This window comes from Kogia breviceps, chromosome 3 (assembly GCF_026419965.1).
Source record: "Kogia breviceps isolate mKogBre1 chromosome 3, mKogBre1 haplotype 1, whole genome shotgun sequence".
In the NCBI taxonomy this organism is placed as follows: Eukaryota; Metazoa; Chordata; class Mammalia; order Artiodactyla; family Physeteridae; genus Kogia; species Kogia breviceps.
In genome coordinates, this window is record NC_081312.1 from 5,594,430 (window position 1) to 5,609,303 (window position 14,874).

At 45.7% G+C, this 14,874-nt stretch overlaps 1 protein-coding gene across 2 annotated transcripts in view; it reads left to right on the top strand.

Moving 5' to 3' along the window:
• The first annotated feature begins 203 nt into the window (after window positions 1-203).
• Window positions 204-14,874, top strand: part of SETD3 (SET domain containing 3, actin N3(tau)-histidine methyltransferase) — a 206,915-nt gene continuing 192,244 nt past the window's right edge. The window contains exons 1-2 of one of the 2 annotated variants that reach the window (XR_010839410.1): window positions 204-384; window positions 12,695-12,804. Coding sequence is in view for 1 of the 2 variants with exons in the window: in XM_059058360.2 (XP_058914343.1) it covers window positions 12,702-12,804 (103 nt within the window). In the remaining variant the exon portion in view is untranslated. The remainder of the gene's footprint in view (window positions 385-12,694; window positions 12,805-14,874) is intronic. The other variant, XM_059058360.2, reaches the window with a different exon arrangement.

The following is a 14,874-nucleotide window of genomic DNA, read 5'->3' on the forward strand; positions in this document are numbered from 1 at the left end:
ATTAACGCCCGGGCATGGGCTCAGCCCAGCCAATTATGGCCCGGAACCTGGCGGGGGCCGAGCACGCCGCTCTGGCCCCGGAGCCCGCCGGCCCAATGGCTGAGCAGGAACCCGAGCGGAACGGTCGGGGGGCGGTGGGGCGGGGCCGCGCCCATGCGACTGAACCGCGGGCCAATGGGAGGCGGCGGCGGCGGATCGGAGGCGGGGCCTGGGGCGGGCGGAACCGGGTTGGGCCGCGGCGGCGGGGCCGTCTCAGGCAGCGGTCCCGCCCCCTCCTGTCCGGCCGCAGCCGCCGCCTCCGCCGCCTGGGGCTTGGTTGAGGCGGACTGTGGGTCCCGGCGGAGTGTGGCGCCGCCGCCGCTGTGCGAAGGGGCAAGCGGGCAGGTGAGTGCCGGCGGCGGTCCCTCTGCGCGCGTGGCCCTCGGGGCAGACTTGCGTCGCAACCTCCCCCACCCCCACCGTCCGGAGTACTGCGAGGCTGCCCCCAACCCCGGCCGGGCCCCTCGGCCGTGGTCCGGCCCGCGCCCTGCCGGCCGCTCTGGGCCCAGGGTGCAGGTGTCGGTGTGCGCCCTGGGGCCCGGCGGGCAGGGCTGGGTGCCGGGGGCCAGGCGAGGTCGGAGGGCGCCGCACGGCCTCTGCCCTCCGGCCCTCCTGGGGCGGGGGCGCGCTCACCGCTGCCCAGCGGCCGATGCTCCGTTTTCCGCTCTGCCCGCCTAGAGGTGGCAGCAGGTGCAGGAAGCGCCCGGCCCCTCGGCACCCACCGGGTGGGGCCGGGGTCGGTCCCTCTCGCTCTCGTCGGCTCGGCTCTGCGTGGGGCCGGCTCGCGCGCCCGTTTCCTTCCTCCCTCCCTCCCTTCCTCTCTCCCTCTCTCCCGTCGTCACTCTGCTGCTTAGGCGAGGACGGTGTGGCTTTCATGTTCCTTTCTCCAAACCTCAGGTGCCCTCGGGGGTGCTCGGGGACTAGCCCCTGCTTCTCTCCCTCACTTTCCAGTTATGAAAACAGTCGTTGAAAATAGGTCATGTTTCTTCCCACGCGCCCTGGCCATCTTCCCCACGCTCCGTGCCCTACTAGGGAGAAGAATTCAGTGCTTTGGAGTTTGTCATTCCAGCATCAAACTCTTCCTCCTCGTGGCTCCAGCCTGGCGATGCAACTGTGTATCCTCTATCCCCAGTTTCTACTCGGGGGTGGGGGGGTGGGTGGGCGGGGGAGGAGCCGATTAGCGTTGGGCGCCACTTGCTGCGGGGGAGGGGGGGGGCTTACCCCTGCCGTGTGTTGACTGGTGTAGGATCACTTGGGATCCTAAATGGAGGAGGTGATGTTTTGCATTTCCAAACGAAGGAGGTGATGTTTCGAAAGAAAAAATCCTTTTTAAAGTATGTTGACAGGTGAATTTTGCTTTTAAGAGCCTCCGAAGGGTTAACCCTTTAGTGATGTGCACAGAACTTGGTTGTGGTGTGGTTACGGCAGCTGTATGCGTTCGGCGGAACTGGACACTGAAAAGTTTGAATTTTACCACGTGTAGATGATAACCTCTTCCTCCCCGATTGTTTTCTCCAAAACGACCCTACTGCTATTTCAAAACTGAAGGAACCAGAAATAATTTTGGAAAGGTTCTCACCATTTTAAGTGAGTGAATTTAACTTAAGAATATAGCAAAATAAACGCAGCTTTTCTCTGTACCCTTAAAATTTGGCAAGACTTACTTGAACCATGATATATTGTGTCCATACAGTCTACTATGTATGCAGTCTCGACTAAGCAAGTTAGTTGCTGGGGCTGCTGTGATTGATAGTTTGGAAAAGTTCCAGGATTTTAAGGAGTTTTTCTCGGGCCTAGGAAAGTAATTCGAAAAGCCGAGTTCTCAAGAGAGCCGCAGAGCAGCTTGTTATTGGGCCCCAACGGCCCGGGTTTTCCTTCTGCTACTCCTTCCTGTCTGCCCTCTTTTATATATATTAAGAATTGTAACTTAATGTCTGAAATGAAACTCTAGTCTGAACGAGTAAAATGGTTGCTGCTTCTCATCTCTTCTCCAGTGATCCCTGGAATAGGAATGGTGTTGAACTCGCAGATTAAAACGTTTATGTCTACGTGTGCTGTAGAAATAAAGTTTCTGTTCAGTTCTGTCGATAGGAGTGCAATAAGATTGTCAGGAAGAAAGTAACACTTGCTGAACACTTAGGCCCCGTTTTCAGTGACGATTAAACCTTTGCTTTAGAAGCCACTGGAAACTGAGAGAGCTGTGAAGGTTGTACTGAAATAGTTTTCCATTCTAAAGTTCAACCCCTGGAAAACTGTTTTGTTCTGAGAGCTCTGATAACTGGTCACAACCGTTTCCTTAAAACTTGCCGCTCTCATGATCCAGAAGAGAATGGCAAAGGAGATGACAGCTGGAGGAGAGTATCTACAGTACGCTGGAGTCTGCTCGCAGTAAATATTTAGCAGATAATCATTGAATTCAATGGGAACCAGGTACCTACTTTGTGGCGCGTGGAATTTTAGTAAAAATATGAATGAAAACCTCACCTCCTGGCTCAGGGTTTCTCTTTCTTTTTACTAGATGTCAGTTTAGTTTGAAGCTTTCCAAATCTTTCAAAATGTTTGAATTACATAGTCTCCTTTTTTCTTATCACTAATCTGCAGTAGTTTTTAGAAATGTAACTAATAATACTGTATCTTTTTTGGTGTAGTTTGATGAATATCTATCACTGGGAGGTTTTTTTTTATCTTTAGAAACTGGTTTGTCTTCTCTGGCTTGTGTGAGGAGTAGGGAGGAGGAGTTTCAAGTGTGTTTTTTCTTCATGTACCTCAGTCCTCCGAGTGGAACCTAGATTTTGTTCCTGCACAAAGGAAATGGAGTCATTTATTACTATGGCATTAAACATTTTTAACAGAATAGTGAAGAGTGAATATATCTTTATTCTTATGGTACTTTGGAAGTTGCTTGTGGCCAGTTAATTTATTTTCTCAATGAATAAGATTCAGAATATTTTGATTTGCTGTGCATCCTTTTTTTCTTGCTACAGTTGAAGAAGTGTTTATCTTGGATATCAGTTCATTCTGAGTCATATTTAATCACTTAAGGGTGTCAGATTAAGGATTCCTTTTAAATTTTTCTGGTTTTCACTTTTGTTGCATATACAAGTGTACCTTACTTGGAAAAATTGACTTCTGTACGTTGGATTTCCTTATGTCATCTCATTTTCCCACTCATAAAATTGGAGATTGTTAAATATTTTGATCTGCAAATATAATTTACATAATATTCTCAAAGTAAAAATAAATTTTTAACAAAATATTAATACACATATTTATTTTATTACAAAGGAGTTGAGACTTTTTTATTTTTTTTCTAAGTCATTTTAATAATCTTATGGGGAAAAAGTTGCTTAACAGAATAGAATCCTTTTTGTTGTTAAATTCATTCAGTAACTCAAGCCAGAGATTAGCTGTGTAGACTCCATTTCCATTTGGGAGTTTCTTCTAGGTTTAGAAGTAAACATCGTAAAACCGGAGGTACAAACACAGCTATTGACAATTTCCAGCTGAAATATATTTGAATGGAAGAAAAATGATTCCAAATGATTATAAAATTCAAATACCAAAGTTAAGACTTTGAAAATTTTTTTCTTATTCAAGTCCTTTCCAAGTAGAAGTTAATTAATGATCAAGATAAGTCCAAACACTCTTGACTGGCAATGGAAGACAAGTCCAGCTCTGAAGTTACGATTTTGAAAGGGAGCTGAGTGATACTGATTGCCAAGCCAGGGTAAAATTTTAACCTGTTACATGTAGGCTGAATAATGGGGGTACAGAGGGACGGGGGCCAGAGGGACAGGGCAGGAAAATGTGCTTTCACTATTTTTTAGAAGGACTAAAAAATTGTCCAGAGAATTAGATAAGCAGGGGTCTACATAGAACTCTTAATAAGTATGCAGTATTTTAGCCTTATTACTTATCTACCATCCTGAATTTCACTGTCCACTGTTTACGATACAGTTCACTAGAACATAACAAGGTCTAAAAATTCTGTGACCAAGTGGTTTAAAGGTTTCAATTTCAGAAAATAGACCTGACTCTTCAGTATCAATAGTTTTCTGTTAAGTACAGTTAAGAGAAAGTAAGGGTTAGTGTTGAAAAATACTCATGAAAGTTGCCTTTATCATAAAATTTGGAAGTTTTGTTCATGTCCCAAATTTAAGCTGAGGCCACTCCTTTGTTTTTGGACAAGGCCAGCGTAATGACTATAGTTTTAAAAGGCCAAAGGGGTAAAAGCTTTACATGGTGTGTTTTACAGCTGCAGAGGAATACTGTTATTTTGAATTTCAGAGATAATGAACCTGCAGATCCTCTCTAAGGGGGTTGGTTTTGCACTGAATCCATGAAATACTGTTGGGCATCAGTGACGTTTGACATTGAGCTGTGCTGATGCGGCTCTGCTACCAGCTGTCTGTCATGCATAAATTTATTAACCTCACTAAACTGCAGCTTTCTCATCTGTAAAGTGGGCATAATATCTTTCTTTGTCTAGTGTGTAAAATGCTTACGTCAGTTCCTGATATAGGAAATGCCTGATGATGCAGTTATGATGAAGACGGTCATGTTGGGGGCCTGCCCCAGGGCCCACACAGGTTCAACAGCCCAGAAACAAACAACGTGACAGCATGAGTAATTGCATGTAGGTTCCAAAACTCAAGTTGTTTAATGTAGCACATGTATCTGGCTGAAGGTCAGTTTACGTAACAAAGGGTGTAGTTGGTTACCACCTTATCCTCAAGACTGTGGGACCACGTTCCACTTATCCCTGCATTTCATATTAGATACTCAAGAAATGTGCACTAAATGCAAGCATGAATTCACTCATTCACTTGGCTGGTAGAAAAGTAAGGCAGTGTTAGCTATACGGATCTTCGAGTTATGATGGGGTTACATCCTGATAGCATGTTGAAAATATCATTGTCGAAAATGCATTTCACATACCTGATGTACCAAACATCACAGCTTAGCCTAGCCGACCTTAAAAGCGCTCAGAACACTTAATTTGCCTACAGTTGCGCAAAATCATCTAACACAAAGCCTGTTTTGTAATAAAGTGCTGAATATCTCATGTTATTTTTTGAACACTACTGAAAGTGAAAAACAGAATGGCTGTCTGTTCAGAAGGGTTGTAAGTGTGTTTGTCGTTTACCCTCATGCTCCGTGTAACCGGCGGGGAGCTGAGGCTCGCCGCCACTGCCTGGCGTCACCAGAGGGTATCGCGCTGCATATCACTAGCCTGGGAAAAGATACAAATTCAAGGTTTCTACTTACTGGATGTGTATGCGCTTGCACCATCTGTATTAACGTTGAAATATCCTAACGTGAACCACAGTAAGTTGGGGACTCATCTCTTCCGGTTGAATTTGGCAGTGGAGAGCAAAGCACTTGGATAACCACACCTGCTACGTAATATTAGATATCTTTATTTTAAAGATGTTCAGGCTTGAGGGTTAACACAGATAGCCCCAGAGGTCTCCTCCAAACCTGATGTTCCACAGTTCTAGAATCTAGAATCCTTATGGGAGGAATGTGGGTGGTTTGAAAGTAATTTCTTGACAGATTATAGCTAGCTGTTCCTTCATCCTTAACATTTTTCTTTTTTCTTTTAGGAAGCTATAATAGGAAATGGTTATTCATGATACTGAATGATTCTTTGCTTTATGAAGAGTTTGTTTTGCAACTTCCTTTAAATAGGAGCCTCATTTTAAGTGTATTTACAACTTAATTCAATAGCAGTTTAAAACTAAGACTATTATGTATTGAAAAGTCAATCAAAGATGGTTTAAGCGTCTCTAAAATTATCATGTGTATTAGTGGAAATATAGCAAAAACATTGTAGAAAGCAAGTTTAAATCTCAAGTTTGTGTATATCTATATCTATCTATGTATCTATCTGTATATGTATATGTGACAGCCCAGATTGTTCTGTATAAAGATTGAAATTTTAATTACATGCAGCTTGTAGGTCTACATTCATCTTGGTATGTATGTAGCTACTGAGTTGAAATTAATTCCACCATCTTGCCTGTCTGCTTGCCCTGACTTCTTGGTACTTTTGAGCTGTGACACATCAGCGTCTCCTTTGATAGAGATTGGAATCATGGGTGCTAGTTAGCCACTTGAACCTGTATAAGTTAGTAAGGCTTGACCCTGTTACTAGATCCTGCTACTGTGCAAAGAGAGGTGTTTCCAGTATTTCAGTTAACATGGTACCAACGCAAGGACCATGTATGCTGCATCAGTTTTTGTAGGAGAGAGACCTTAGCACAGTTAAATGCTTTTCAATTTGGGAGTGCTTTCATTTTCCTAGGCCATCATCCTGTAGTTTGTGTACTTAATTCAGAATGTAGTAATCTGATCCTAATGGCCCACGAAGTATTTTAGTGAGATTCTTTTCTTTCTCCAAAAGATTAGGCAGGCTTCACACTCCCTTCAAGTCCATTTGCAGCTGGGAGCCTGAGGTGGGAGGAAGCCCTAGGACCATTCTCTCCCTCAGTCAAACCAGCTGTAAAGTTGGGAAGATGCAGCATACATTGCAAAACAGATGCTGGGTTTGAGCTAAGGTTTTCTGGGTAAATTACCAAATAAGTATAATCAAAAATGTTTATTCTAGTTGTATTTAGTTGAAAGCAACTCAAGAATATCGCAAATATACATTCTTTCCGTTTAGAATTTTTTGGGGAAAGAAAAAAAAACCCACACAGCTGAATTCCATCTTGGTCTGTTCAGTAGGTGTGAAGTATACTTTGTAAAAATGGGTTAAGTATCCCCCTCACCACGCCCACCACCCCATCAGCCAATTTCCTTAAAAGCACTGTGTTCTTTTTTCTCCTCACCTAGGCAGATTATGTGTAAAAGAATCACTTCACTGGTCAGAAGTGGTTGTTGACTACAGATGGCACTTGCTTATTAGTCAGCAATTTAAATAATAATTGAATATGCCATCTATTTTACTGTTTTCTAAAGTTTGTTGTATCTCTTAGGTGGAGAGATTGTTGATGGACTTGCTAAATAGTTTATGGTGTTATAAAGAGCCAGATTTTGAGGATTTTGTAGATGTTTAAAATATCTTGATGGTTAAGCAATGCAGATATGTGTGGAACTCTTAGCTTGCTGTTTCTTTTTATAGACGCCCCTTTCTTTGAAGGACTGTCTTTGTAATTGTTTACTGTAGAATCCTCTCGCCTGTCAATCCTGTTGCTTTTCTGCATATTATTTTCTTTTGTCTTAAGTATTGTTTAAGTCCTTTTTTACTGTATATTTGTTTCCCCCAGATAATTCATTAAGAATTTGGAAATTATACCTGCTTTCGATCTAAACTTTGGGGGAAAAAGATCTTTCATTTAGCATTGTACCTTTGGCTAAAATTTGGAATTTAACTTTGTGTGTGCATACACATATCTAATTTAGCACATCTTTGTATTTTTCTAATATACATATTTGAAATAAATATTGAAGGTAAATATTTGGTCTTTGTAGGAAGTTGATGAATTAAACTAATAGGTAGTGTTTTTCCACTGAGAGCACTAAGAATATTCAGGATACCTATTTGGCTCTTTCATTTGTTGAAACTTGGAATGTAGCCCCGGATTCAGCTGAACTCACAATGAAAATTATTCATTGTATGTAACAAGTTTTTGAATCATAAATGAACAGGGTGGGTAGTTATTTTAAATCCATGAAGTTGGGGAAATCTTTGTTAGCTAAAAAAGGCAGAAGGGGGTTGAGTTTAGGAAACCACTCAGCCTGGATTCTAACACTTTCTCAGACTGAATCTTAACATCTAGTCCTTCTTCTTTACCTGTGCTTTATTCCTTACCCCTCTCTGTTTGGTTACTTTGCCCGCACATTTTAGGAGTTATCCAGGCTGAGTCCTGGGTCCTCACCTCCTCATCCTTGAGTCCCGCAGGGCTGGCTGCCCCTCATCTGGCTGTGGTCATATTCTGCAGCTGCTGGTGTGGTCCTGGCACGTGGATGCAGGAGACCTTGTTTAGTTGTGAATGTGCTGGACGTAACACAGGGTTTCAGGTTGAAGCCGTAGGTCCGCTGCTTGTTGGCTGTGGGCTCTTGGCCAAGTCAGCCATGCCTGAGCCCCCTGCCATGCCTGTGGTCACCACTGGCCTCTGCAGGCTGTGGCGGGAACGTGTCTGGCCAGCGCAGAGAGCCGTACAGATGCTCGTGCCCCCAGTCACAAGTGCCCCCAGAGCTTGAAGTCGTGCTTGAGGAGCAGCTCTTGCATTTCTATTGGAAACGGACTTATTCCTGCTTGGTTGTTTTCTAAGAGACCAAAAACACCTTAAAAATTCAGTTTATGTTTATTGGAGAGATTCTTTTATGAAATTTAATATCTTAAAGCTTTTCTAACAACAAACTGTGGTTTCCCAAAGGAAACTATTGTTTAAATGTGAATTTTATATGTATAGATTTATGTTTTGACTTTTAAGAGTCATCCTAGTTCTTAGAAGTAGTAGCTAAGTATTAAGTAAATGTCTCATTTGGCTACTGTTCTGTCACTGGTGGGAGAATATCTCAAAATGGTTCCTTGCTGTATAGTCTTACTATCGTGATGGGAAATAAATCTTACCCATAAGTAACAGGAGTAAATTCAAATAAGATTTTCCTTCATCCAACAAGTATTTGACCCTCATCTGTGTCCGTGGCACCATACTAGACCCTACAGATAATTTAGAAATGGAAACTTTGGGTTTTGTCTGCCACAAGACAGAAACCCACACCAGTGGGTGAGGTAGGCACATAAGTGATGTCAGCTATAGCGCGTGAGGCCGTGGAGGCTCCAGGGCTGAGCTTTGCAGGGCGTGGAGTGGGGAGGGGGCCGTCGGCAGGCTGGGGTTGGAGTCAAGACTCAGACACCTTCACCAAGGGCTGAAGGCACGGAGGCCGCAGGGAAGAGGGAGCGTGTGGAACGGGGGTGGTACGGGGTCGAGGGAGCCGGCAGAGGGGGGGCAGGAGGGCCTGATGCCTTGTGGGGTGAAAAGAAGTAAATGCGGGGCTACCACCTTTGAGGTACTTGTAGGTATAAGGTGTCACCCAAATACGAGAGGAATTGGTGCCAAACCATCTCGAATCCAGAGGCAAATGAATCTTATAGACATGGACGGCTGTAAAGTTCAGAAAAACGGCTGCTGGGCCATAGAACTGGGTACAGACAACCCCTGCCCTCCAGAAACGTTAGTTCTTCAAGTACACACGTAAGGCTTGAGGACATGCCTCTGATTCAGTGCGCTGGGAGATGAGTTATTAGGAGCTCTGGGACTGAGTGGGTCCAGGTGACTGGAGGCTTTCCTGGGTGAGGTCACTGTCAACCCGGTTTCTGGGTAGAACAGATTAAGAGCTGGTCTGGACCTAGGATCCTGTACCCCAGGGAGCTACATCCCCTGGGGACAAAGACAGCCATCTCCCTACCCCTCCTTAATTGAGAAGCGAGTTAATGCCTACTGGAAGATTCTTACTGTCTAACCTGGGCAAGCTGCTTTCTGACTCTTTAGGGCTTATATGCCTGTGGGAGGGAAACAGTCCAAAGAGAATTCCAAAAGACTGATCTCAAGGTAAGCCAAGCCTTCAGCATCTGTTAATCACCTTGAACTTGACCCGTTCTTACTGATTTGCATGGAAGTGAGGCTGCATGGAGGAGCCTGGAATTTCCTCAAGGCCATGGGGGACATTTTGACTGAGTATGTGAAAAATTTTGCCAGGAGGAGATAGGGGTAGCAGAGGGTAGCTTTATTTCAGAAAAAGGGGAGAACAAGAGCAGATCCTGGAGCTGTGTTGTGTAAGGGGTGACGGGAAGAATAAAGCCGAGCAAGTAAAATGGGGTGAAGCAGGAAAGGGCCCTGAGGGCTGTGCTGTGGAGGTTGGGCGTCACCTTAGAGCCGTGGAAAGACCTTGCGTTGAGCAAAGGAAGCCTACATGTTGTATAATTTCATGTGTATGAAGTTCAAGGACAGCTGCTCTCCCGGGTGCTAATTTCCTGATGTGTTTTGAAGTTTCACCTGTGTTGTATATCTGTACCTGCTGCTCAGTGGGGGCAGATTTAAGTGGCAGGGGTGGGCTTGGGCAGGGAGAACGCAGGACACTTACAGTCTAAGCAGGAGGTGAATTCAAGACGAGCAGGTGGCCCGAGATACTCAGGGGTGTTGCCACTTGGCCGGACGTTGTTGGTGCCGGGTCTGGAAGACGTGTCCGCCCTCCTGCTCCCTGCAGAGCCCTGTGCTTGTGCTCTCCATGTCACAGGAGCAGTGGGCAGTGGCCAGGCACAGGCTCTAGAGTCAGTCAGGCCTGAGTTGTAGCTGCACCTCGAACCTGGGACAGAGATGGAGGACTTCACCTTTTTGAGAATGTCATCTGAAAGATGAGGCTAGTACCTACTGATGAGAGTGTCCGGAGGATCAAATGAAGAGGTGACCCTAGCCCAGTGCGTGGCAGAGGTTGAGGGCTGCACACAGGCTCACCACTGCTGCTGTTTCAGTTAACGATCATTATCTCAGGACAGGTGTCTAGATGCCAGAGAGGGGCGGGAGTTGGAGGGATCCTGAGGGAGGACTGGTGCGGGGAGGGGAAGGGGCTGCAGGCAGAGCGCAGAGGCCTGCTTCACAGCTCTCAGGTCCTCGTGCCGCGGGCACTGGCGTCGGGGGGCGCGGCTGCCTTGGGTCCACTGTGCCCCAGGCCTGCCAAGAGGAGGGAAGGGTCCCGGAGTTCCTGTCTGAGTGATGTTTTTGAGTTGTTTGGCGCCTAACGCACAGGAGGTCGTGCTGGCGGGGAGAGGCCGGCAAGCCCGTCTCTGAGGGCGGGCCTCCCAGCTCTTCCTGCCAAGCTATATTTGGAAGTGTGATTAAAGTCCTACTTTCCAGGCTTACTGGTAGTCTTAGTTGTTTCCAGGTCAAGTTCAGTGGTCCTCCGCAGAGATGCCGTTGGTAGATGTGGAGAGGGCCTGGTGCAAAGAAGAGCGGCAGGTGCTCTGTCCAGGGCTCTCAGCTGTGAGCGAGTAAACACGGGAGCTTCCTTCTCGTTTAGTCCTTGAGTTTAAGGAAAGGTGCTTAAACCATTTCTCCGCCTGCTCCCCTCCACCCCACACTTTTTTTTTCCTTCTGCTTTTGATCTCAAAATAACTAATTCTCTTTGCTGCCGAAGTTTTAGGTATAGTTACCTGTTCGCTTTTGTTCCAGGGTGCCTGGCACTATGTTCCTTCCACTCCTGTGTTTTAGAAGGCTTTTTAGAGACGTAAGTCACAAAGTACACTTCATGCATCAGACGCATCAGAGAAGCTACATAAGACAGCCCTTTAACAGAATGCTATTTCCTGTTGTTTTAGCCTGGCCTGTATCTGCATGGAATCATTGCAGTGGAATCAGTGATCAGCTAGACTGTGGGAGAAGATGCATTTTCAACCTTTTGTCCCATCACCGCTCTCCACACTACACGAGTCATTTCTCTTTGTAAAAAACAAGTAGATCAGAGTTTGCCTTTTGCTTCTCCCTTGAGATTAATCGTAGCTTGTTGGCGAGGGCTCCACGGGGCATCATCGTGGTGTGTGGTATTCATTAGTGTGTGGATGGCTCCAGTTGCTTCTCTGGGGGGATCTCTCTCCGTCTTCCTGGGTTGTCATCCTCAAGTGCTTCTGTCTTAGGAGGAACGCTTAGATCAAAGTCCTCGGGCAACAGTTACAGCCCTCCTGCAGCTGGGGGTCCTCTTTCCCACCGCTCCCCACAGAGACCTCTCCACCTGGGGTGCTGTGCCCCCTGCCCTGCCATGTGCTAGCCTCATTCCTGCCCTGCCTTTGAGTCATCCACCCTTTCTTCATACATCCCCGTCCCTTTCTTTCTTCAAGACACATCTCCTGACTCACTGCTATAAAATGTTTTCAGACAGATGTTATAAACATCTCTGCCCGGCGTCCATTGGTGCATCCCCTGTCCCACTGTCTCGTCTGTTTGTGGCATCTCCTGGCCATTTCTTATGTGTTAGACCATTGAGGGCTTCAGGGTGGTTGAAGTGCCAGACAGGGAGACAATGGAGACCTTTGGAGGGTAGGGTCTGCCATCGACTTCCTGTGAAACCCTGGGCAAGGTACTTTGGATTTTCCTTGAAACAAGATTAAGGAATTGAATTAGCTCTCTGAAGTTTCTTTGATCTCTAAAATGTCTTTAGCATTTGTCTAGAGAGTCTAATCTGTTGCTTATGATATAGTTACTCTTTATGGGAATTTATTCTTTTAAAGCAGAGGGAGGAGAGAATATATAGGTTTTTGTGGCCATGTGATAGTTTGTGATACATGAATATAGATGTAACTTTTATCTATGTAGTATCACAGAGTACTAGGATATACAATGAAGTCTGTGTAATTTGAAAAAAAATTCTAGAGTAAAACTTGCTTCTACTATAGTTTTGTAGGTGAAAAGGAATGAACTTTTCTTCCAGAGACTACAAAGCAGATTTTTTTTTTTTCACATTTGAGTGCCTCCAAATACTAGTATTTGTTACACGTTGCTTTTTCTGGAAGGAAACTTCAGGATATGGCACCTGTGAGGTAAGATCTTGATGTCTCAAGGCTCAGCCACTGCTGTGCCATGTTTTATTACTCAGTTTTGTTCTTTGGAAATGTAATGCTTTTCTCTTTGTTTTTTCTTTTTCTTCTCCGTAGTCAGAAAATGGGTAAGAAGAGTCGAGTAAAAACGCAGAAATCAGGCACTGGTGCTACAGCAAGCGTGTCCCCGAAGGAAACCTTGAACCTAACTAGTGAGCTGTTGCAGAGTAAGTCTCGGCTCGGTCTTCCCGCCTCTGTGTGGGACACGTGTGTCTCTCGCCTCACACCCCTGCACCGCGTAGGGGTCCCTGTTCTGGGGAGCAGGAGGTGAAACAGGCTTGTGTTCAGATCCCAGCTTGTTTAGCCATGGGACCTGGCATGTTACAGATCTTCCCCAACCTGCAGCTTCCCCGCCTGTAAGAATGGACGTACGGTACCAACAGGTACCAACAGGTAACTTTTACCTAACAGGTATGGTACCAACTGGAACTATGGTTAAGGAGGCTTGGACGACAGAACGAATGAATGTAGAGCTGCTATAGCATAACCACCCCCCGCCTGCACCGGTGGGCCGGGCCAAACGCCACTGCTTTTTAACAGTGTGGCCTTGGACCAGTTCCTTAACCCTGCTGAGTTGCAGTGTTTGCATCAGTAAATAGAGTGTCTCGAGCCCCATGTGAGCTATGGCACGTGAAGGTTGAAGGTCATTGGACCGTGAAGCCAGAGGTGAGCGCAGCGTGCCGCTCAGAGAACAGACCGTAGGAGCTGGGCTCCCTCCCCTTTACCTTCAGTGATCCGAGATAGTTTTCCACTTTCACATATGCAGGTTATCCGTTCTCGGTTCTAGGAAATTAAATATCTGTTAAGTGCTGGTACTTGCTTTAGCAAGTTAGTGTAAACTGGTAACTTCTTTTTTTAAATTGTGAATTTAAGTTGGTGCTCTGTATGTTTCAGATTTAGCCATGGTCACTCGATTAACTATGTTTGTCTCATTTTCTTGGCCCCTTATGTTTAGATTATGTGACAGGCTAACCCCCAAATAAAAATGTAGCTTTCTTTCCCTGACACAGGCAGGCAGGCAGGCAGCAACCGAGTCAGGGTCAGGCCCCTCCCCGAGTGCTCGCATCCTCCCCTGTGGGGTGACCCCCGGAAGGTCAGTGTGGGCTCCCACAGAGCACGGCTGTGCCTGCCCTTCCCCACCTGTCTCTCCTGCTAGACTACAGGCGGCCTCAGGACAGGCTCCTGTATTCCGGGGCCTCAGTCAGTGTTTGTTGATGGAAGAGTGAAGTAAGACGGGTTAACCTAAGTTATGAGTCAATGCATAACTAGTTATTGTTAATTATTATTAATTTTTAAATTAATTTTTATTGGAGTATAGCTGCATTACAATGTTGTGTTAGTTTCTACTGTACAGCAAAATGAATCAGCTATACATATATCCCCTCTTTTTGGATTTCCTTCCCATTTAGGTCACCACAGAGCATTGAGTAGAGTTCCCTGAGCCACACAGCAGGTTCTCATCAGTGGTCTATTTTATACATAGTATCAATGGTGTATATGTGTCAGTCCCCATCTCCCAGTTCCTACCCACCCCAACCCCTGTGGGTTATTTACCACATCTGGTCTTCTCTTTGGGGAACAAAGGGGGCCGGGAGGTTTATCAGGAATGTGGCTCGAGGTCTCCCTCTTTAAACTGATACTACTGTTTTAAAAGGTAAGGGCCGCTGACAGGCCGGGTACCGGGGGTGCAGCCTTCCACTGCCATGGCTCCGGTCTTGGCGGTAGGTCTTTAGGTTTTGGTCCGACAGAATCTTAGCTTCTTTTTTAGCGGCAACTGTGCCATCTCTTTTTGTAACTCCCCCAGAATGCTTATTATAGAGGCTTACACAAGGATGTGAAATGTTTGTTGACTAATTGTCCTTATGTCCAACTTGACTGGTTCCCTTAGGGAGCCATTGTTATGGAGTTTAACTAGAAAAAAATGTTGGTTCTTAATATACCTTCTTTTCGCCATCCACAAGAGTTTTCAGGGAAATCTTTTGCATTTTACCTTAGTTTTTTAGATTTTCCTGTTATGAGTATTCTGAAGAAAATTGATCAGAGAAGCAAGAATGAGGTAGATGCAGGTTAGGTGCTCACACCTGTGTCCTGTGGTCGCAGTGTAATATGTGGCCTGGGTGGTTTCTGAGGGTTTACGTGCTTTAAAAAGTATACCTGGTTTATGGGCTTCCCTAGTGGCACAGTGGTGAAGAATCCGCCTGCCGATGCAGGGGACACGGGTTCGAGTCCTGGTCCGG